The sequence below is a fragment of the Pteropus vampyrus genome, unplaced genomic scaffold, assembly GCF_000151845.1.
Source record: "Pteropus vampyrus isolate Shadow unplaced genomic scaffold, Pvam_2.0 Scaffold15, whole genome shotgun sequence".
In the NCBI taxonomy this organism is placed as follows: Eukaryota; Metazoa; Chordata; class Mammalia; order Chiroptera; family Pteropodidae; genus Pteropus; species Pteropus vampyrus.
The window spans coordinates 7,287,454-7,311,215 of NW_011888796.1; the positions used below are offsets into that span (position 1 = coordinate 7,287,454).

Sequence of the window (23,762 nt, forward strand, 5' to 3'; positions counted from 1 at the left end):
TATTTTTCACATTTTAAGTCATAACTTTTATAATGCAAATAGTTACATTCTTTCTATGTTTTAAATAGTTTTAGTTAATGGAATGTTTATTCTCTAGTTGCAATCTTATCAACTCTACCTCAGTAAAGAATATCATATTTAATTTATGACATAATAATCTCCAACTGAATGGTGTAAGTGTAATAACACTACAACATCAAAAACAGAAAATTAATGTAACTGTTCAGGTGGCAATTCTGGCTTGATGATAAGCAATATAAAACTTATAATGTAACATAAAATTATATATCTAAAATTATTTAGAATTGTATCAAAAACTCAAGAGTGTACACTAAAAAGTAAAGTGGTAATTCGTTTCTAAAATTTGATCCCATTTCATAGTAAATAAAACTAAAATACTTATTCTTGTTTCTTTAAATCAGTAAGAAAAGATGTACATTCAAGTTAAAGTCCCAGTAAATTAAATATTGACTTATCTCAACACATATTTTTCTTAGGGTTTTATACTTTTCCACTAACCAGTAGTTTGAACCAATGTGCTATGACCTGGTACCATTCTAAATATTTTACTTTATTATATATAAATAACTTATATTGAAATGATTCATTTAAAATATAAAAATTCTAAGACTCCTGGTAATAGTGAAGAAACAAACTCATTTGAATAGTATGTCCAATGAATGAAATAGTAAACACTATATACACATATTACTAGATATATCACTATCAAGTATGGGAGAGCAATAAAAACAGAATAGCAACTCTAGATAGTACTGCAAATCAAAACCAATCATGATTCTAATATCAGATTGATTAAAACTGATATCAAAAGGTAAAAAGGAGAAAACAAAATTAAAGTGTGTATTAATTTTAATAATACAGGCAGGATATAATAGTGCATAGGTCAATGCTTACATGCTATTAGAGATCTTTAATGTGCAAATTAATGACGAGGAGCCCAAAATGCATTTTAATGCTATTATAGGCACGTCAAGTTTTTCTACATAAAGAAATTGCATAATTAATATGCTTACTGAATATATGCAGTAAACTGGAATTCTCTGGGGAGACTTAATATTTATACCAAGTTAGTAGCTTCATCAAAGATCATTTAAATTTTTTCAAATATTTAAAGGAATTACACTTGAGAGTTACAACACCTGTCTAACTGTCTCAAAATAATCTGCAGAATTCTGACAAATATATTCCCGGAATTCCCAGCTTATTTCTTGATCTTATTCAGCATTTACATTTCTGCCAGATAGAGACCTAGTATGTCTTCTATTTAGGTCTGTGTTGTCCAGGTGAGGCAGTTTAGGGCTTAGGCAAGAAAGCCTTAAAACAATTTAAAATAAAATTTTAAAAGCTGTGGTACATGAAAATTGTTAATAACCAGGCTGTGATCTTGAAGTTAGTAAAAAAAAAACAAAAACAAAACCTAAAGGTCTTAAATTCATATACACAGCTTTACAGAGAAAGATGGCATTCAAATTACCATCATAATCTGTTTATAATTAAACAAACCACAAATCAGACTTTCCTGACATAAAGTTATTCATGCCAGTGAATTCATCAAAAATTTTAAAGCATACAAACACTTGAGCCTTTAAACAAAAGTATCCTGAACAGAATGTACAGGGCAACACTGGTTACTATTTCTAATATAACTGATAAAACAATCACAAACATCTAAACAGCTACTATAGAAATGCCTTTCCCAGTTCTGTATACTAAACACTGAATGTCAAAGACATGTAACGATCTGAAAGCTAAAATGTTATAGTTTGGTTGTGTTGAGGTTTTTCTTTAATAAAGCTACTTATTTTTTGTTAAATGATCCACCTTCTACTCTGCTTTCCAGGTACTTGTCCAACTCTGCCTCCTTCTTCACTGCTTCTGGTGATACTTTGGGTGCATTTGGAAAACAGATCAATATCACACTCATGTTGTCTCGACTTCCCTAGGAAGAAAAAAGTGTGAGAAAATATTTTGGTTTTTTTTTTGTTCTTGAAAGCCTTGAGAACATTTACAGTGACTCCAATTATAATTATACTTGTTTTAGTGAACATATTTTTTTAAGGAGAAAAAAAAATATATATGTGGAGAAGGCACCCCCTCCAACCTCCTCATACAAATACAATATATATAGTACACAGTATAACCAACACTCTATAAGACAGGAGAGAAACAAGACAGGTTAAATTCCAATGTAACAATCATTTAAAAAAATTCTATAAAAGAAAAAACATTCCTGAACATTTACTGGTGGCCTACTTAACTTGAAGTGATACCTAAACACAAATACACATATATAGACATAATTCAGTGAAGTAGAAAATTCTAGTGGTATTCTTCACAACATTTACATTTAAAATAAATTATAATAAATTGTGAGGCTAATTAGTTTCATAAGAAGAACTATGGAATTAGGAGTAAAAACTATATAAAGTTTATAAACTAGGATTTAACTTTCATAATTCAAAGAAATTGACTTTTTAGAAAGCACATTCATTTTTAAAGACACCTAGATATTCAAAAAGCTAAAATTAAAATACTTGAATTGATATTGGACTCCCCACAACTCCCCTTCCTATTAGTAACTGGAGCTAATGTTTACATTTTCAGTCTTTAAGTTCATCATATGGGAACTTTACCATATGCCATTAGTTTAAGCAAAGAATGCAAAGAATTTAATACTAAAAAAGAATCTTGGGGGAAAATTGTATAAAATAGAGCAAATGATGAAGTATGGAAAAATTTTTTAAAACAGAGTAGAATGCAGAAGAGAAAAAGTAGAATTTCAGTCATAATTTACTAATATCTGAATCTGACAATCCTCTTAAGAAAACAGCTTTTAATTTAGCTAACAAGTATTTCTCGAATGTTACAGAATAAACCCAACAAATCGATGCTACTTTCATGCATACTAAAAGGGACAAACGTATGTGAAACATTGTTTGGTTTGCCCCAAATTCGGAAATTAACAGTGTGCAGCACTATTAAGCTGTGGCTCTATTGATTTTTTTTTTTTTTAAATAAAGGTTGGATATTACATAAACTTGATTTGTGTTGGATGTTACATAAAATTGATTTCTAAGTATAATCAGATTTTAATTAAGATATTAAGTAGCGCTGGCAGTATGCATATAAAACTACAAAGATTATGTTGACTTTCTATCTCTGCATGTTAAAAGAAAATCAAATATATAGCTTCAGAAGGGTTTATAAAATCATTTGTTTTAAAAATATCAAAGAATTAGTCAACAAGCATTACTGACAAAATAAACAGGGTTATAGAACACTAAACCCAAGTCAAGGGCTTAAATTCTAGCCTTAGTGCTACCAGAGAAGTAAACTATATAACCCTGAAGAAGTCATTTTTAACTTAGCTCTAGAATAGGAGGAGCAGCATGTAAACAGTATTTGCTAAACTAGAAACCTCATATGTATACATTAACTCACTAATTCCTTAATAATCCTATGCATTTGATACTATTAGCTCCATTCAATAGCTTAGAGAGGTTGAACAACTTGTTCAATACTGTAGAGTATAAAAGTATTAGAGATAAACCTAGACTCCAGGTCTATGTGACTCAAGTTGCAGAACTTTCTTTGGCTTCAGCTTCCTCTGTAAAATAAAGATGCTGACCTGGCTCATCCACATACATGATTTCGTTTGATCATCCCAACAATGCCAAGAGACAGGGTATTAATACTTCTTACCTTTTTTTATAATTAAGGAAACTGATTTTCCATACAGTTTAAATAGCTTACCTGAAGTCATACAGTCTCATACCAAGTTCTTCTATTACATCACACCGAATGATCACTAAATGCTTTGTTGGTACTTCAGATTCATTAGACCATAGTCTCGAAGTACTAAATATACTGATATATCACATGGTAAGAATATTAAAATTCTAAAATGCTTTTCATTTACAGACACTAAGGCCTAACCCCTCACCGTCCTTTGTAAGACATTCACTTAGATATAATCTTTTTACCTTTGATATTAAAAAGCTCTAGTAGTCATGGTTATTAAAATACTAAACATTCAGATTATAACTCTTGGGTATTTGATAATTAGATAATTTATTTCTAAAGTGTTTCTATAATTTCACAACTGGTGAAGAGCAACCTGCAGTTGTGCCAAAAACTTATTTTTCTGAGAACTACCATTTCTAAGATGATTAAATATTAGAGCAGTAATTAAGGTGGCAGTAAAGCATTTTATCTTAAAAAAAAAAAAAAGTCTAGCTACCTTATACAAACAGGTGTCGACTACTTCATTGCAAACTTTCTCAAGGTCATCAGTGACTTCAAGTCTGGATCTTACAAAATCACAGAGCTCTTCATTTCCCATAACATCCCAAATACCATCACATGCAAGAATAATGAACTGATCATCTTCTTCAGATCTTTCAATATCATGGACTTCAGGCTCTGGTGAGACAAGCTGCTCTGTAGGACCTTTTCCATGGACACATTTGTAATCAAAGTCCCCAAGGGCCCTCGATACAGCCAGAGAGCCATTCACACGCTGAATCATTACAGAACCACCTGCATTCTGAATTCGTTCTTTTTCCAGTGGATTACTTGGTTTGTGATCTTGTGTGAAGAAGTGAACTTTCCTGTTCCTACAAAGTAAACCTCTCGAGTCTCCACAGTTAATGAAATAAGTATGTTGAGGGGAAATTAAGACACCCACAGCTGTTGACCCACTTCTATCTGCACCATGTTTCTTCTCTGACATGACTCTCATGTGTTCATCAATCTCCAGAAAACCTGTTCTGATTCCATTCTTTACATTTTCCACAGAAGGTGCTCCTGAAGACCCTTTAAAATCCTGGTTATTGGTGATGTGATCTAATAAATGCTCACAGCAGTATTTGGCAACCTGAGAACCAGCATGCCCATCATACACAGCAAAGAATGACCATGTTTCCAGTCCACTTGGCAAACCAATCACAGCTGTATGTGCATCCTCCATTTCAACTCGCCAGCCTTGCATGCTGCTTAGCCCATATCGCAACCCATTACCCTGCCCCTGGGCATTATGTTTTTCCATCTTTGGCTTGTCTAAAAATGCTCCCATTATGTCTTGATCCTTTAGGTCTGCAAAGGAAGAAAAACAAAAAAAGTTAACCAATTTGAAAACAAACTACATATCCAACACCTTTTTTTAAGAGTGAAGGAGATACAAAGAAAGCTTTCAATAAAAATTCACAACTCTTGTTATAAGCAGATGTTCACTGTATTACTGACTTGGAGATTAGCAAGGAAGAATTTGGGGAAAGACTGATCAGGCACAGCTCAGAATGGGCAAAAGGCAGACAGAACTAAAGCATCAGGATAAGGGTAGCAGATCTGACACTATCTCCAAGGCACAACTGCTTGAGTAGAAAGAAGACTTGGCAGTGACCATCAATTTACATGAACCAGGCTAAGCATTTAAGGATGCACGTGAATCTCTTAGGGAATCTCAAAACTGAGTTGTATATGTATATAAATCAAGAAAAGCAAAATGAATTCACAGGACATACCAAAAGACTACATTTTAGCTGAACATTCAAACTTTCCAAAGTTTGATTCTGAACTACCTAGTTTTACCTCTACTTCAAACCTCTGAAAAAGTAAAAAATGATCTACTCGCAGTGGTCCAAATTTGCACACTTCCCTTTAAGCCTCTGCTCATGTCAGTCCCCTTAACTAGAATCCCTTGCATCACCTCCGTACTTAGAAAAAAAGTATACCCATCCATCCTTTAAAGTCTAGACCAAATTCTACCATTTTCCATAAGTTTTCAGTCTTTGATAAAGCCAATAAGTTATTAAATTACTATAAACAGTCTAGCTCCAATTTTCAAGTTGCAAAGTAATTATACATACATATAATGAAGATTATGTACAACAAAATTAATCTCCTGGCATCCTACTAATCTAGTGGTAATAACATGTATCATTATTATTACATTCTATGACCATTAGGTAGCTTCATTAACAATTCTTTCCCAATAATCAAAAGCTAAAACCTCTGGTCTAGAATGGGCAGGCCTACACAAGGCAGGGAGACAATCGGTCAGGATTTAGGTTGGCCTTTACTTGAGTAATAGCCTGGGAATGTAGAGACTTGGGGTGCAAGTCATCAAATGAGTCACATCTGAACACAAAAGCAATCTGAAAAAAGAATGAGATTTAATGGAAGTGAAGGGGAGATAAGTAGTAGGCAGTAGGGATGGGGAAAAGTACCTATGTTAATCAGGATGCAGTTATGATACTGGGGGATTAATGATGCTGGTGATGCTAAACTCTATGAAGCTAGGAGAGAAAGAGGAAGAAATAAAAACCCTTAAGGAAAGAAATTATTTACCAGCAACCATGCCGTTCTTTTTCCTACTAATAACGCAGGCAGAAAGTCTGGCTGATTGGTGCGATAAAACAATCTCCTGCCTACTCTGCTACCCCCCTCTATTACAATTCCACTAATGGAAGGCAAATAATGAAAACTAACCATCATTCATTCCTTATGGTGGTATTCATCAGATTACCTTTCTGACACCAAGCTGATATTATGGTTAGGGTGAGTGTTCTGACTGAACAAAGGTTAACATAATGACACATTAATGTTTAAAAAGAATTCTAAAAATAACTTTTACAAGCATTACCTCATTCATTCTTTTCAACAACCCTCGAAAGTGGGTAATAATATTATCTCCATTTTACAGATGAAGAATCTTAGCGAGATTGTCATCCTCCATAAGTGGACAACTAAAAAATATTTTATTTAGTCAAATTATTAAATGGGCATATATCTAGACCCCAAGAGGATTCAATTTGTCCATGAAGGTTTAAGTTAGTTTCTGAGAGAAATTCTAGTTCTCATCTAGTCTTAATTCTATTCTGAGCACATGCTGGGTCTCATTTAATACTAGTAGTTTCAGTTCATTTTAACTTTTCAAAGTACTATAACAATCAAAAGAGTGAATTCATCAATAATATAACCCGGAAATCTGGTGAAGATTTTTGTCTTTCAAAACCAAACTAACTCCTAAATTGAAAAATTCTAAGGATGGGCCACAAAGTCATTCATTAAAGTTCAACCACTGTGTTTTATTAAGCAAAACTGATCTCATAATCATAGCAGAGTCTTGAACCTGGTCATATGGTTTCATGCCCTCAAAATCATCCCAAATTATAAAGAAGCTCTATATATAGTATTCCACTGTTAAGATTCCTTAGCAACACATTAGCTCCGAAACAAGAGTTATTCAACTGATAATTTGGGCAAAGTCCTTTAGCAAAAAAAAATCGAAAAATAAAAACCTCTGAGGTTTTTTTCTGCTTACCTATGGACAGAGGGTCTAATATAGAACACCACCAGGCTCCATTAACAGAGGACAAAATAGACATATGCGAACAATATGGAGAAAATTATTTTCTCTTAGCAATCGATATCAGAATTCTTCTTAGGGCAAGCCCTGCTTTCTCTGAGCAACACGACTTTGATCAGATATGTAAAGGTAGGGGGTAGGGATCAAAGGATGTACTCACATAACCAAAGATCACTGCTAAACAGGCATCTGAAGGAGGGGAGATGCTGGTAACTGCAGGACCTTAGTTTGATGAGCACTGAGATAGATTTGGTTATAAAAACTGGGGAGGAAAATCTGGAGTAAATCTGCATAAGAAATAAGAAATCTAAAGGTTGGGGGAAATCCAGAGGAAAAAAACTGTAAAGCAAGAGAGACTAAGTAAACAGCAAGTTGCCTCATCTCTGAACCCCCGGTGGGGGGCGCGGGGGAGGAGGGGAGAGAAAAAAATGGAATGCTAGCAGCATAGTAGCGGTGTATAACAACATGGCAACATTCAAGTTATCTGCAGTGGAGTGTGGGATGTAAACTCTCCACTACTATCAAATCTTTAGTATATGCTACATTGTCCACTAATGCTTATATAAATGAAATAGACTTTGTCAAAGGTAAGGACAAATGGTCAGCTGACCTCTGGAATGCACAATAGAATAACAAGCAATATATTATGTAGCTGGGGTTCAGTAAAGAAACATCTCTGCATCACTCTGCAAAGGATAATTTAGGGTACACAAACTATTTTACTTCCCAACCTGAGAGACATGGTAATTCACAAATCATATTTTATAATCCAAAGCAGCCATCTCAAAGTTATGTATGGTAAACAAATAAGCACATGAACAACACTTTATAGCAATTTGAGGGAAAAAAAAAAGGCTAACCTTTGGGTAAATTTCCTCCCATTTGGGGTCTGAAATTTCCCACTGATCATTACTTTAAAAAATGATTGCATGTATTTACATTTACAAATTTTATTTTGATAACTTGTGTAATTTTTGTCAAAATGTAGAAAACCTATTTTACAAATGAGAAGGTGCAGAGAAACAGAATGGTTTGCCCAGTTCACAAAGGCAGTCCAGCAGTAAGGTTATGAATAGGACTTATGTTTCTGGCCTTGCATTCCAATTCTCCTACATATGCTATCCTGTATACTTAGAAATGAAGTAATGAAAATCTAAAAACATATACTTTTTAAAGACAACAAGGCAGAAAGGTAGGAAAGACTGTTGCAGAACAAAGCTGAAAGTGCCCTTAGTGCCATTTCTTTCTCTGTCTACTCTACATTTGTCTTTGTTTTCTAAGATAAAATAACCCCTGCCCTCAAAAAACAAGGAAGGAAGGAAAGGTGAAGAAGAAAAGAAAGAAAAGCAAGAACTCTAAACTTTTTTTTTGGTCTGGGACTAAAAGAAAACAAGTGAAATAACTGTAATTTCTGGCAAAGCCAATTTCAAATACTCAGGCTAAATAAAATATAACAATGAGCAAAAAAAACCAAACAAACATTTTTAACTGTCAACTGAAAAAAAAAGCACTCTTGAAAGTAGGTTCATGGAAATGAAAAACAATTACTGGACTGAAAATTTCAATAGAGACAATGAGTAGAAATTGGAGACCACAGGAAAACAACAAACTTATAAATCAGATCACCTCAAGGAATTCTCTTAAAATTCAAGTCTTTCCTCATCTTGCTGATTCCAAACATATAAAACCCACCCACATCTGCACCTATCCTATCCTCATACCTTTCTGTTATAATAGAGAATCTGTCCTCTCACTTCAGGTAAATACCTCTACTAAAGCTCTGGAGTCCATGCTTCAAAGGAATCTTATATGACTTTACATGCAATGTCTTCTCAGGAACCTTATACTATTATCCTCTATCCTTTATTCCACCTCTCCCTCTCAACTGGAGTACAACTTTTAAAGACACTCAAATGTCACCCATTAAAAATACTTGTAAGTCTTTATGTGACTCATTCCCCTCTAGTTAGTTCTCCTTTCTTCTCTTTACAGTTCAACTTCTTAAAAAAAAAAAAAAAAAAAAAAAAAAAAAAAAAAAAAGCACTGATACTCCAAACTGCTGTTAGGCCATTCCACTAAAACAAACTCCCACAAGTTGCTTAATCCAATGGACGTTTTTTCACAGCAACATTCAACACAACACTCCCTCTTGAAACATTTTTCCCATTAGTTTTACAAGATGCTATACACTCCCAGCTTTCCTCCTACTCTTAGCTTTTCCATCTTTGTCTCCTTTGCAGGCCCCAAGTCCATCTCCCAAGCCATTAAATATTGACATTCAAGGTTAAATGTAGGCCCTCTTCTCACTCCACTCTGGCTGCCTTTCACATATCTGCAGCTTTTGGTAGCGAATGGCACCATCGTCTATCAAAGTGAATAGAAACCGAGGACATATCTTTCACACCTCTTTCTACTTTATCTCCCATTAGTCCATCATTAAGTCCCATGGAAAATACGCTTAATTTTTTCTCTAACACTTTAGTCTACAAGCTACCATCATCTCTCACTGCATTATTCTATACTAGCCTCCTATTTTGTCTTCACATGCTTGCCGGCCTCCTCCAATTCATTCTACAAACCAAAGCCTAAGTAAACTATTCAAAATACAAATTTTGAGGGGGAAGGTAGACGGGGGGAAGGGGAAATTTTAAATCATTTTTTCGATTAAAAAAATAATAATAAAAATTAAAAAAATTATTTCATAGATAAACCAAAAAAAACCGCACCAAAATACAAATTTCGCCATACCACTTCTGTACTAAAAGTGTTATTTAATGGCTTTCCACTGTTTTGTGGGGATAAAAAACTGCTTAATATAGCTCACATGAAGGCCCTGAGTGTTCAGGCCCCTACAACCTTCTCCAGATTTATCTCAGTTCATAATGTCCCGTTCCTTCTCTACTCTAACTATAAGGGCTTTCTTACAGTACCTAGTACTTGTCATGCCTCTTTCCTGCAAATAAGATAAACAAATGCTACTTCTGTTACCTAAAAAGCTATTCCCTCATCTCTTATTCTAGTCAATTCATATTCTTCAGATTTTAACTCAAGTATCAATTCTTTAGGAGAGCCTCCTTCAAATACCCTAGGTCAGGGGTCCCCAGATCCCCAGCTGTAAGGAACCGGGCTGCAAAGCAGGTGAGCAGCAGGTGAAGGAGTGAAGCTTCATCTGCATTTGCAGCCGCTCCCCAGCTCTAGCATCACCACCTCAGCTCCACCTCAGATCATCAGGCATTAGATTCTCCTAGAAGCACCATTCCCTGGTACAAAAAAGTTAGGGACCAGTGCCCTAGGTCAATTCCACAAAAAATAAACATTTGCTGATTAAATGAACTATAGAGCCTATAATCAAATAACAGAAATTTTCCCTCTGCTGAAGTGCTCAAACTTGATAAGGTCACTGAAAAGTTAGCATGATTAACTGCTAAAACCCACATCTAGTTACCTACAACTGAAGAAATTCAAAGAAAAGAGAAAAAAAACTAATGTAAGCTTCTAAAATCATCTTGGGTAATCCTCAAAGGAAAAAATATTATATTGGTATTAGCCATCACAACTGTAAATCTAAACCCTATAAACAGTGTTCTAAGAGTAAATATTAATGAACCTAGAATTACATAATCATCTAAACTATATTCATTTGTATAGGGGGAAAGGAAGGCGGGAGACATTTTAAGATACAGAAGGACTCAAAGTATACACTCTATACCTTCTTTATAAAAAATTCAAGAAAAAATTTCAGCCAAGCAAACATCTTACTATGTCTTAAAACTAAGTTAATGTCTGACTTGTCATTAAACTCTTTAATAACATTACAGAAAAAGTCAGAAGCAACGTGCTTCTTAAAAGTAAGACTCTAGAAAAACAAAATCCTAAATATATAAAGTAAAAGAACTTGGGAAATTGCGCAATTATCCAATTTAATACCAGGAGGCACTCCTTTACGTCTTTAAACCCCTCACATCAACAGCAAAGCATATATGAAACATCAAAAAATGAAATATCTTTTATAAGATTAAACTTAAAACAAGTCCTTGAGCTTAATGTCTAACTTTCCTCATTGATTAAAAAAAAGCGACTGTGATTAATTGTACTGTAACAAGGTAATTGTTCTGAGAATTATATAAATGAGAAGACTAAAGTTCTAGGAATACTTAGGTAATGCATTAGTAAAAATAATACTTTAGTCTAAAATCATGCTGCAGAATAAAAAAACTCTTATTCTCAGCACCAAGAAGATTATGAAAAATAAACAAGATTATTTTACTACAGAAAAATTAGCCTGTAAGGAACGTAAGAAGAAAAAAGCAGCTACCAACCAACTAGTACTGCAATCTGGTAGCCTGAATTTGACCCTCACATACAGTTATCTTCTCTCTCTGAAAAAAAATAAGTTCTCCAGAGTCCCTACTACTATTTATTGAACACATGTAGGCTGTTTCATCTACTCTTCTGCCATGGCATCTAAGTTTGTACCATTTGGTAAAGAGGATAATACCTGTGATTGTAAAAGCATACAATCCATGAGAATTTAATCTCATTTTTCACTAATGTGGCCACCTCATCCCAAAGAGCAAAACAAAAAGATACCTGTAGTAGGCTGAATAATGGCTCCTAACTTTATCAGGTCCTAATCCTGTAAATGTTACCTTATTTAGAAAAAATCTTTGCAGATATGGTTAAATTAAGAAACTTTTGATTGGGGGCGGGGGGATTATCCTGGATTATATCACTCTAACTGCAATAGGAAATGTCCTTATAAGAGGCAGAGGAAGATTTAACACAGAGAAGGTGACGTGAAGACAGAGCAGAGATATTTAAAGATGGCAGGCAGCCTTAAAGATTACAGTGATGTAGCTACAATCCAAAGAATGCTGACAGCTACCAGAAGCTGGAAAAGGCAAGGAAAACATTCTTCCCTAAAGCCAGTGAGCACATTCCTGCCGACACCCTGATTTCAAGCCAGTGAAACTGACTTTGGACTTGACATCCAGAGTTGTAAGAGAATAAATGTATCTGAAAAATAAGAAGCTAGAATATGAAAAGTATTAACAGAGCTAAGGAAAATAATTTAAGAGATAAAAGTTATTGTAATATTTTAAATGGCATGAAAAGCAATAATGAGGAGCAAAGAACCTATAGAAAATAATTTGTAAGGAGTAAAAACCAAAATTAAAAAATCATCCAGTAGCATAAGAATAAATTGATTAGAGTTGGTGGAGAAAAAGTACAAACAATACAGATCCAACAGTTGTAAAAAGAAAGTCAAATAGTGGAAGAGAAATTCAAAGACAGAAGAAATTAATACCAAACTGAGGGAAAATTTGAACTTGATAATTCAAAGCACTCATCATGTACTAGATAATTTTAGTAAAAACTGATTAATGCCAAAGCATAATTTGGTGAAGATAATGAATTTCAAGAATACAAGAATTTAGACAAAACATGACCAAAAAAACCCCCCAAACAAAAACAAATCAATCTGGCTTCAAATTTCTTTGCAATGTTAGGTGATAGGCGATAATAAAGTAATGTCTATAAATGCTGAGGGTAAAGGAGGATATTCCAAGAATTCTATACTCAGCAAAACTGGCATTAAATGTGAAGGTAACAAGATATCATCAAATATGCCAGCACTAAAAAAATGTATCATCCATGTACCATTCCTGAAAAGCCTGTTTAATGACATATTAATGAAGATGTCATAGAATGCAGGGCTTTGCGGTAGGCACTATATACCAAGCAAATATAATCAAAAAGAAATTCAGGGTTACAATTTTAATTTCAGACAAGGAAAGCACAAGGGATTAACTAATAAACAAGATAAGTATTGTTTTTTAATCGATAAGGGTGTAGTCTAAAATTATAAGTTAACATGAATTTTATGTGCTAAATATTTTTATGCCAGATAATTCATAGCAAACCTATCAAAAATACTATATGCTGAAACCAAGATTATACATTCTGTTCAAACATGCTTAAAGCATTAATAAAAATCAAGCATTTATTGGGCTTTATATTGGAAAACGAAAGCTTTAGAGTTTCCTAACACACTCCCACCCACCCTACCCCAGGGATCAAAATGAAAAAAAGATACAAATGATACAGACCACATTACTGACTTTAATACAATAACAGTAAATATTGATAACAATAAAAAAAACCTTTAAGCATCTGAAAATTGCTTTCAACTTTGCACTGAATGTCTATATTTTTACAACTACAGAATATTGAGAATCAATGAGAAAAGCCACATATCAAATTCTATGATATGAAATCTTTCTCAGGAAAACTTAATTTAAAAAAGTAAACATCAGTATTTTAAGTATTCAACACAAAACCTAAGGTAAGTTTAGAAATATATTATGAAAAATTAAGGTAAATATGATAAATTACATGAAGAAAATGAGTAAAATAGGTAAACCACTAGTTAGCCTAACTGAGAAAAACTATTATCTAAAATTAGAAACCAAACATGCTATACTTACCTCACAGATAGGAAGGTGTTCTTTGTTGTTATTGTTGTTGTTTTTTGCCTACAGCACCTGGTCTTCCTAGGTGGTCTCCCATCCAAGTACTAACCAGGCCTGACCCTGCTTAGCTTCTGAGATCAGACAGGGTCGGGCTTGTTCAGGGTGGCATGGATGTAGACTTTTTTTTTTTTTTAAACACACTGCACAGTTCTTTGCTAATAAATTTGAAAATATGGAGGAAACTAAGAATGATCTTGGAAAACTAATCACCAAATTTTTTTTTTTTCAAGAAATAAGAATAAATACCAGTAATTCTGGAACAAAATGAGAAAGTTATCAAAGGACTATCCCTCAAAAAAACTAGGGCTCATGAAAAACAAAAAGGCTGAAGAACATTCCAGTTTAAAGACGACCAAAGAGATATTACAACAAAGTATAATGTGTAATTGTGCACTGGCTTATATTTATTTGTGTGTGCAAAGAGGACATGTATGTGCACACACAGAGTGGGGAAAAAAACAAAGTTCATAAAACAAATGTGTCAAAATGCTAACAACTATTAGTCATTTAGGGAAATATGGACATTCACTGTATTCTTTTTTTCAATTTTTCTGTAAGTTTGAATTGTTTTCAAAAAAGTCATTAAAAAATAAAAGAGCAAGACAACTTCATAACCAAGATCTTTCAAGCCTTAAGAACATATAATTCCAAATTATCTAAATTACATCAAGAACAGAGAAAAAAACTTTCCACTTTTTACAAACATACCATAATCCTGATATAAAATTTGACTAAACACTAAAAAAACCTATAGTCTAACCATACTCATTAATACAGATGCAAAAAAAAAAAAAAGTAAAATATAAGCATTTAATACAAATCACCAAGTAGAGTTTATTTTAGGAATTTAACTATAAGCCAACATTCAGCAATGTAAATATAAGTCACCTTTTAAAAAGTTCAAAGGAGAAAAGCCATATTTTCATCTCTTTGTATACTAAAAGAGATCTAATGAAATTAATTCCCTAATACAATACATATTTCAAGCCAAACAGAAAGCATAGTGATTAAAACAATTCCCAAGAAAGAAACAAGAACAAGGACACCTGCTTTTATCCCTGTTATTTAGCAACATCTAGAAACAGGGATCGATGCAGTAAGTCAAGATTTAAAAAAAGGTATAAAATTATGACACGAGATCAAATTATTATTTGCAGATGACAATGTGAAGGCAAACTCAAAACTTAAAACATTATTAGAAAGAAGACTAGAGAAAATCATAACAGACTGAGAAACCTATTAACAATAATCACTTAGAAAATAAAAGTATATCTAAATAAATAATTAACAAGAAATTATTATTCAAGACACCTTTAAGAAGAGAGACTCAGGAAAAAAGACATTCCTTTTTCTTAGATAGGAAGAGTCATTATTGAAAAGATGTTTCTCCTCCTTTTATTAATCAATAAATGCAATATAATCACAGGTAGGTCTTTTTGTTCCCAGACTGATGAAATGATTCCAAAAGTTATATGAAATAAATGTTTAAGAACAGCCAAAATATTCCAAAAACCCTGATAATTGCCAAATCCAATATTAAAAATGATTCAAATTATGATATTTAAGAGGAAACTGATCAGTAGAATAGAATCTAGACAGAGATAAACAATAAACAGTGTTAGAACAGCTGGCCTATTGTTCCACTCCTGCCCTCCCATGGAGGGTAGCTGAATCCCTATTGTACATCTTAAAATAAATACCAAGTGATTAAAGATTTAAGTTTGAAATACTAATAATAAAATCATGTAAGTACATGCAGGCAAATGTTTCTATAACCTTATGGTAGAAAAGGACTTTTTAGGTATCAGTATGACATCAATGGCAAAAAAGAGAAGACTGACTCCAAAGGCATAAAAAGTGACTCCAGAGAATAAAACCTCTAAATTATAAAACAAAGCTCATAAACTTGAATGGCGAGTATTTTTTAAAAGTATTTGCAATACATATGATAAAGTTACTGTTCCTAAAATAGACAAAAGGCTCCTATAAGACAATAAAATGAATACTTTAAAGGAAAAGAAATGGACAAAGAACATGAACAGGCAATTCAATTCATAAAAGAATACAACTGGCCAATAAATATATGGAGCAATGACCAATCTCACTAGCCATTAAACACAAATTTATTTTTGTACATTACTTCAAAGATTAAAACTTTATAATGTCCACTATTAGCAAAAGAGTAAAAACATACGTTTCTTGTAGAGAGAAGAGTAAACTGGCACCTTTCTGAAGGATATGTATAATATACATTAATTTTAAATGTTGACTTACATTTAAATGATTTTTTATATTCACACTTTGAAGTGCTCCTCTGTATCAAATGCATTTTAAAAACAGATTAACTATAAAATGGAAAATTAAGAAGACCAAGCCACCTGCTAAAGATAAACTTAAAATACAAAGCACTTTGTGAAGATGAAACTGTGAGACTCCTGGGCTCAAGTAACAGAGATGGAGAGACGTCTACATCCTGTAGGGATAGTGACAAGGACTAAAAATGTCCCTGTACAAGGCTGGAATAGACCCCAGGCTCACTGAAGATGAAATTATGTGCCTGGTGAGCAGAAGTATAAATCTTTTAGCCTGTACCTTACTCTTGGAGAGATTAAGCCTGATCCTGATGTTATCAAGAATCAGGGAACCAAGCCTCCAATACAAGACATGGTTTCACAATGGGCAGCCTAGGGCCAAGAAGTAGGCACATGCAAATCACTGGATAAGAAAGGTGAAAAGAAAACAGAACAAAAAAACGTCTGTTTAATATGAGACTGCAAAACCAAACTCCAAAACACACGAGGAAAACTAAACTAATAAAAATTAGCCAACAAAATCAATAATTGTAGAATTCAATCTAGAAGAAAAAATAATATGAAAATAAAATATGTGTTTAGGCTCCTTCTAAAGTTAAAAAGAACAGTAGACATGAAGAGAGGAAAAGAATCTAATAAAGCTGGAAATCAAACCAGAGTAAGTGGCTATTAAAGAGAAAGAGACAGAGACAGAAAGAAAGAGAACTTGAACATGAGAAAAATATTCACTGAAAAACAAACACTGAGGCCACATTAAACTCTAGATGAACAAAGCCAAGGTATCAGTGAATTGGAAAATGATACCTAGGAAATGCTTAGAGCATAATGCATAGGTTAAGAAATACCGGAAAAGCAATATTCAAAGAAATGAAGGCTAAGAAATTTTCTAGAACTAAAGATGAGTCTTCAGATCAACAATGGATTTCAGGGTACCTACAGGTAATACAACATACACACACCTAGGCACATCATGGGAATGTGTTCAGGACATCAAGAATGGTAAAACAAACAAATACTAACATTTATATCATTCTTAAAATATGCAGGGCTCTGTCTTAAGTGCTTTAAATATGTTAATGTAATCATCACTACAATGATATAGACGTTATTTCATTAACTCTATTTAGAACTTGTCCATGGTCACAAAGTAACAGTGGTGCCAGGATACAGAACAGGAATCTTTTTAAAAACTACCAGAGAGAAAAATTATATACAAAGGCCTAACGATTAGGTAGAGACCAGATTTTTCAGAGATACAACTTAGCTAAGTTTTATAATACAATGAAATAATATCTTGAGGGGGGGAAAATAATATCTTGGTTAATAGTTCTATTAACCAAGAACTATTTATTTGCTAAAAAAAGAAAGTAATGTATAAAATATACTTTTAGACAACAACTAGCCATCCTCTGCTAACTACTAAAAAGATTACTAAAAAATACCTTTTAGCAAGAAGAAAGGTGAACTCAGGAGTGAGATACAAGGAACAGTAGTATTACAGAAACTGGCTAATTAAATTAGGTATTAACTATAAAAAAGTGAAGGCTTTTTTAAGCTACAAAAAGGGGAAATAAAGTTGTAGGCAATTATACAGATGATAGGAGGGATGTTTACTGTTCAATCAAATATGAGCTTATAAAAAAATCATCAAATATTCTAGGAAACAAACTGCCAAGAGTAGCAGTTAACATATAATAATATAATTTGTTAAGACTTCAGATAACTGGAATTAACAAATATAATAAATAACTATGTATGAAATGTTTAACAAGATTAAAAAAAAGAAAAATGAAAGAAATTATTAAAAAATTACCAGGCAAATTGAGAATTAAATACCATTTAAAAAAAAAACTGTTATTATTAAAAATTCAAAGAATGACTTAAACAATGGATTAGAAACAAATCAGCTCACTGAGCTGAAGGATGAAAAAATAATGTTCACTTCAAAAAAACCTACAACCAAAGGACAGAAAGGGGAAGGAGAAAAAAATCCTCCAACAATACTAAGTAGCTCCCCTACAGAAGCATGAGCTAAGAAATTTAAGATTTGGACATTGTATACCCTGGAAGCGTAGGAGCTGTAACATCTCTGTTCATGTCAATTCCCTGCAATGGGCTACGATTAAGTACTCTAGACTCTACTATCAACAGAGAATCAGAAAACAGCAGCAAAATAAGAGTACCTTAATTCTATATAGTAAAGCTTAATCTCATTTAACAAATGCTCTTCTGGTATTTCATTTTTTCTAAATATATGTAAATCACAGCAATCTTTAAATTCTCACACCTAACTTTAGAGGTACAAATTTCTTACAGGGTTCATTAGTCTGCAGTTCACAGGGCCAAGGTCTAGGTTTATTCCAGTCTAAGGACTAAATTTTCACAGGTTTTTCTGGTTAGATGTTCTTTTAATATAGCTCAATCAGGATGTGGTTCCACAGTGTAGCGGTTAGCATGTGTGCTTTACATGCAGGAGGTTCTGGGTTCATGCCCCAGTGGAGCCATGGTCCATGGTCCACGGCCATGCCACCCTGAACAAGCCAGATGTCTGATCTCAGAAACTAAGCACTTGGATGGGAGACCACCTAGGAAGACCAGGTGCTGTAGGCATAGATAATAATAAAAAAATAAAATAAAATAAAGCTCAATCCTATAGTCAAGTTAGTTAAATTAACAACTATTCTTAAGCTTCTCCTACAATGTAAGTAATCTATGAAACAGGTATGAAGATATACAGTTGACTCTTGAACAAGGAGGGAGTTAAGGGCACTGACCCCTCCACGCAGTTGAAAATCTGAGTATGACTTCTCTCCTAAAACTGAACTGCTGTTGACTGGAAGCCTTACACAGAGTTGATTAGCACATTATTTTGTATGTTACATGTTTTATATATTGTAATTTTATGAAAGTAAGCAAGAGAAAATATTAAAATCATAAGGAAAATACATTTACAGTATTTATTGAAAAAATCCACATATTAGTGGACCTGCAGAGTTCAAACCCATGTTGTCAAGGGTCAATGTATATACAGTTCTTTTGTAAAGAAAGGAATACTTGTTATTAAAACAAATTATACACACATTTTGTGAACTTGGTTTTATTACTAAATTCATATAAATCATATATTTTCTTAATAAATCTCAATTGTTCTAAAAAAAGGTAACCTATCTTCATCACCTGCTCCTTAAAAAAGCTGTATAGAAAAAACTGTAGGCAATATGTCTGAACAAGGAACTGAATATAGGGTTTGAAACATATCCAAGTGATCAAATGCAGGTGCTAACAGTTCCTATTAGTCTGTACTCTCCTCATCCCAAATTTCCAGTTTGCTTATGAAAGGACTCTACTCATTTTAAAACTATATGTAGGATTCTGCCTCTTTTAGGGCACTTTTACTGACTGTCCCTAAAATCTCGCTAACAGTTCTAATCCAACCAGAAGGCCCCTGATTTATCAACTCAAATAGGACGTTCTTTGGCAGTGGCAACTTCTCAATTAGTGGCTGTACTCTGGCTAACCCCAAGAAGATAGTGCCTTTAATTCTCTGTAGGAATTCTCTGAAGAATAATCTCAAGGTGAAATGGGTTTCCTACTCTGAAGATCTTCAAACAATCCGAAAGACAAAGGATTGATGACCCATGACTGTAGTTCAGCTTCAAAATTCCTACAGAGTTCTGGAAAGATATTATTAAGGGTACTAATTCTCATCAGAAAATGAAATTTTCATGTGTGCTTCACTGACATGTGACTAAAATTCAAAATTCAGAACTGAAAATTTAAAAAAATTTCACCTTTCTTATCTTCTATTACATTATAACATCTTTGCCTTCTATTATTTCTTCCCTCTAGGTTTTATTCTCTCTTAAACAGCTGCCAAGTTTTATTTTTCTGCCCACGAAGTCAATCTCCTTGAAAAATTTACACCATTTCTATTATTGCTCTTATCACCTTGTCCCTCCCCAGCCTGAGTAATCTCTTCTATATTCCCTTTTCTTGCTTTTAATTCTTCCTCATTCTTGGGTTTAGGGGAATGAGAAGGTAGAGTTCAGGCAAGCCAGCTGCAAAGGGAACCATTCAGTAAACTCAGCAAATTTGTTTTAGAGGTAGAAGAGAAATGGCTACTATGGCAAAATTTTAGGGAAAGCTGAGGGGCTACTGAGCAATCCACAGTGAAAAATATTACTGAAGGTGAGCACTAACAGTACATATTGACTGAAATTGTAATACTAGTGAAGAGCCCAATTCTTGGTTTAAATTTGGATACAGTCTCCAAAGCATTGAATAATTTTTCCTGGTCAGAGAAAGAGAAAGCAACCATTATTTAAGCTATAAAAGGAGGCTAAATTATTCATACTTGGCTATTATCTCAGGATATACATAAGACGTTGATAAAGGCTAGAAATCATTAAAGTTATCTGGATTCCACCAATATAAAATATCCCAAAGACAAAAACCTACAGAAACAGAAAACAGAAGAGTGTTTGACAAAAGCTGGGGGAAGAGCATGGGCAGTGACTGTTAATGAGTACAAGGTTTCTTTTGGGGTTGATGAAAATATCCTAAAATTAACATTGTGGTAATGACTGTACAATTCTGTGAATATGCTAAAAACTACTGAACTCTAAATTTTAATTGGGTGAATTTTATGCCATGTGAGTTATATCTCAATAATGCCATTTAAAAAGATAACTATGGTTTTACATGGTTTTCTGTATCTGTATTTTATTTTACATAAAAAAGTTAAAAAAGATGACTACTATAGACTATAGGTAGTAATATGGAAAACATTATATTGAAATGTTTTCAAAGATTAAGAGTTACCTGAAAATTTCTCAGCTGTTCAATATTTCTTTACCTTATAGCTTCAACTAAATATTTCACTCTTTCAATTAAATATTTACGTAACATCCTCCAACAAACCAAGTATCAACCAAATGAATTCTAATGCAAAAGACTGTTACCAAGTTAAATACCCTAACTTAAATGCCCTAAATTAACCTTAAAAAGGAAATTTCAAAAAGTAAACCAAAACTGACCAATCGAACCAACCAAAGTAAAGCAGATAAAGCTCTTCTATGCTAAATAGTATTTCCATAAAGCACATGACCCAGGTCATTTTTTTCTACCAAAAATTAAAAAAAAATTAGTTTTCACTGAATTAGATAAAAGCATACAAGCACCTAAGCCACAGTTTGCAGGTATTAGTAGCAGTTTCAATTACACAAAATGTGTGAGACAGTTTGCCACTTTTCATGTTTCCTTCATGTTTCATGATTTTTAATGTATCACCATCTTCTAAATATGTGCTGGGATCTGAATTATATACTTGAGATAGTCTTAAATTTCTACAAAGGTATGCACTGTACAGTTTTAAAAAGTAACCTTTAGAAGTACATAGTACCTGAAAAATATCTAAGTTAAATTTAGTTGGAGGATTCTAGTGACTAGAAAAAATTAGATACTGACCTATTTTCCCTAACAATTATAGTACAAGCCAAACACTGAAAAGATTTAGAGGGCATAGAGCTATCTAGTTTATAAAGTTTCCTAAGAATGTTTTGGTATTCACAATCTCAATTTGCCTCATCTGTTAATTATTTCAAATTTCTCAGTTTTGGATAACTTGTATACAAACTGAGAAGTGGATTCAATTCCCAGTTTGCTATTTGTTAATCCTTGCATACGGGAGGATTCAGACTCAGACGATTCAGACTCAGACTGACCCAGAAAACAGTAACTGACTTTCTCAGCCAGTCTACCCGTTTTTCTTTTTCTTAAAACAAAACCCCTCATAGAGAGCATTTGTAAGTGTTTGCTGATAACCTCGTATATTTAATTTCAAAGAAGAGAAAATAAAACATTCAATGTAAATATGGTAAAAGGTCCAATCACTTACAAAATATGTGGGGATTCTAAATATTTGACACATATAAATAAATGTCCTGCTCGAAAAAGGACCAAAAAGTATTTGTCTCTAAGAAACAGACTTCTGTCCATACATTCTAACATTTTTAAAACAGAATCATTCACTGAATCTATAAACAGTGGCATGAGATGCTTTGTGTGTATGGAAAAGGGTGCTGGGAAAGACACAGAGAAAAGGTGTTTTTGTTTTTTTTAAGTGAAAGTTCTAATAGACACACACACACCCCCCCTCCCTCCCTCCCTCCTATACTTGATTAGCCACACCTCAAATGACCTGGCCCAAAATGAGTTTCTCAACTCCCTACCACTTCTCCTACTTAGTTCCCTCAGGAAATAAATCTACCATTAGTCATGAGCTCACAGAATCCTCTATTTTCCTTATCAGAGCACATAAGACCCTGTAGATGAATTCTCTCTCATTTTAGATTTTAACATCTATTGAGGGAAGGGATCACGTCTTTTTTATTCATAGTACTTACCTCTTAGTGACACTTGATTAATATGTAGGGCAAATGATTGTGACTTCTCCCTTGTCAACAGAGTTAGGAATTCTTTTCTACCCAGGTACTCCCATAGAAGTTGACCTACAAACGGTATTCTACCATTTTCACTTTGTTATTCTATGGAATACATACTGTTAAGCTTTTAAATCTCTACAAAAATATAACTGATTTCTAATAAGAAAATATTGGACTCTAAAGCAAATCTGCAGCTTACTAATCAAAAACTTGATTTTCAGATTACTGTTCATTAATGACTTTTAAGTTTCTCAACGTCATTAGATACACTCTACTGAAAAATGCCATGTAAGATATATTGGAGGGGACAAAAGAGAAAATATGTAGTTTTGACCAGAGGTTAGAGCGCATACATTCTTTCCCTATTTATCTGCTCATTCATTCAACATTCATGAATGGGTAAATTTTTTTAAAAAGTTTCTATGTGAGAAGCGAAGTATAAGGTCATTTAGACACAAGGAATAATTTCTGGGAACTAGGAAATTCACTTTCAATGTATTTTAAACAAAAATATCTTTAACTTAGCCTGGGAGTTCTACTATATAAAATGAATAATCTCATCTGCACTTAAGGAGCTCCTTATTCTACTGACTAGCAAACCAGTACAAGATCACACTAGATGGCTTAATAGGCTTAGAGTATCAGGAAGCATTTATACAGATGGAGAAAATGAAGATGACAGATATGGAGTAACACAGGCTTAAGCTGTGGGTTGACCACAGAACAAAAGCTGTCAATTCTAAGATCAGCCCCTTGACATCCAAAACAGGCTTACAGACTCTCAGCAAGGATAATATTCTACTGTTTCATAAAAAGTGAAAATTTTATTTACTACTTATTTACATTTTGAGACATGATGTCATATTGCAAAGATGTTTTTCTAAAGCTTGGTTAAGGTTTATGATTGTTTGCAAACAAAAACAAAAAATAATAGTCTTTCTTTACTTATCCTTACCATTAGTATTTTCATTTCTGAATTCTGTTAACAAAGGTAAGTAAGCTGTATCTCCTACAGACGTAATGCCAAATTTGATGCACTTTTTTTTTTACCACTCATGCTAAAGCAAAGGAGCAATGCTAAAAA

General features: G+C 33.3%; 1 protein-coding gene and 1 pseudogene across 1 annotated transcript in view; both read right to left on the reverse strand.

The window, feature by feature from the left end:
- PPM1A (protein phosphatase, Mg2+/Mn2+ dependent 1A) overlaps positions 1-23,762 on the reverse strand; it is a 40,350-nt gene that overhangs the window by 11,137 nt on the left and 5,451 nt on the right. The window contains exons 2-3 of the mRNA XM_011384790.2: positions 4,262-5,115; positions 1,843-1,960 (exon numbers count right to left, since the gene is read on the reverse strand). Coding sequence (XP_011383092.1) covers positions 1,843-1,960; positions 4,262-5,115 — 972 coding nt within the window. The remainder of the gene's footprint in view (positions 1-1,842; positions 1,961-4,261; positions 5,116-23,762) is intronic.
- On the reverse strand, positions 13,924-14,042 carry LOC111735848 (annotated as a pseudogene).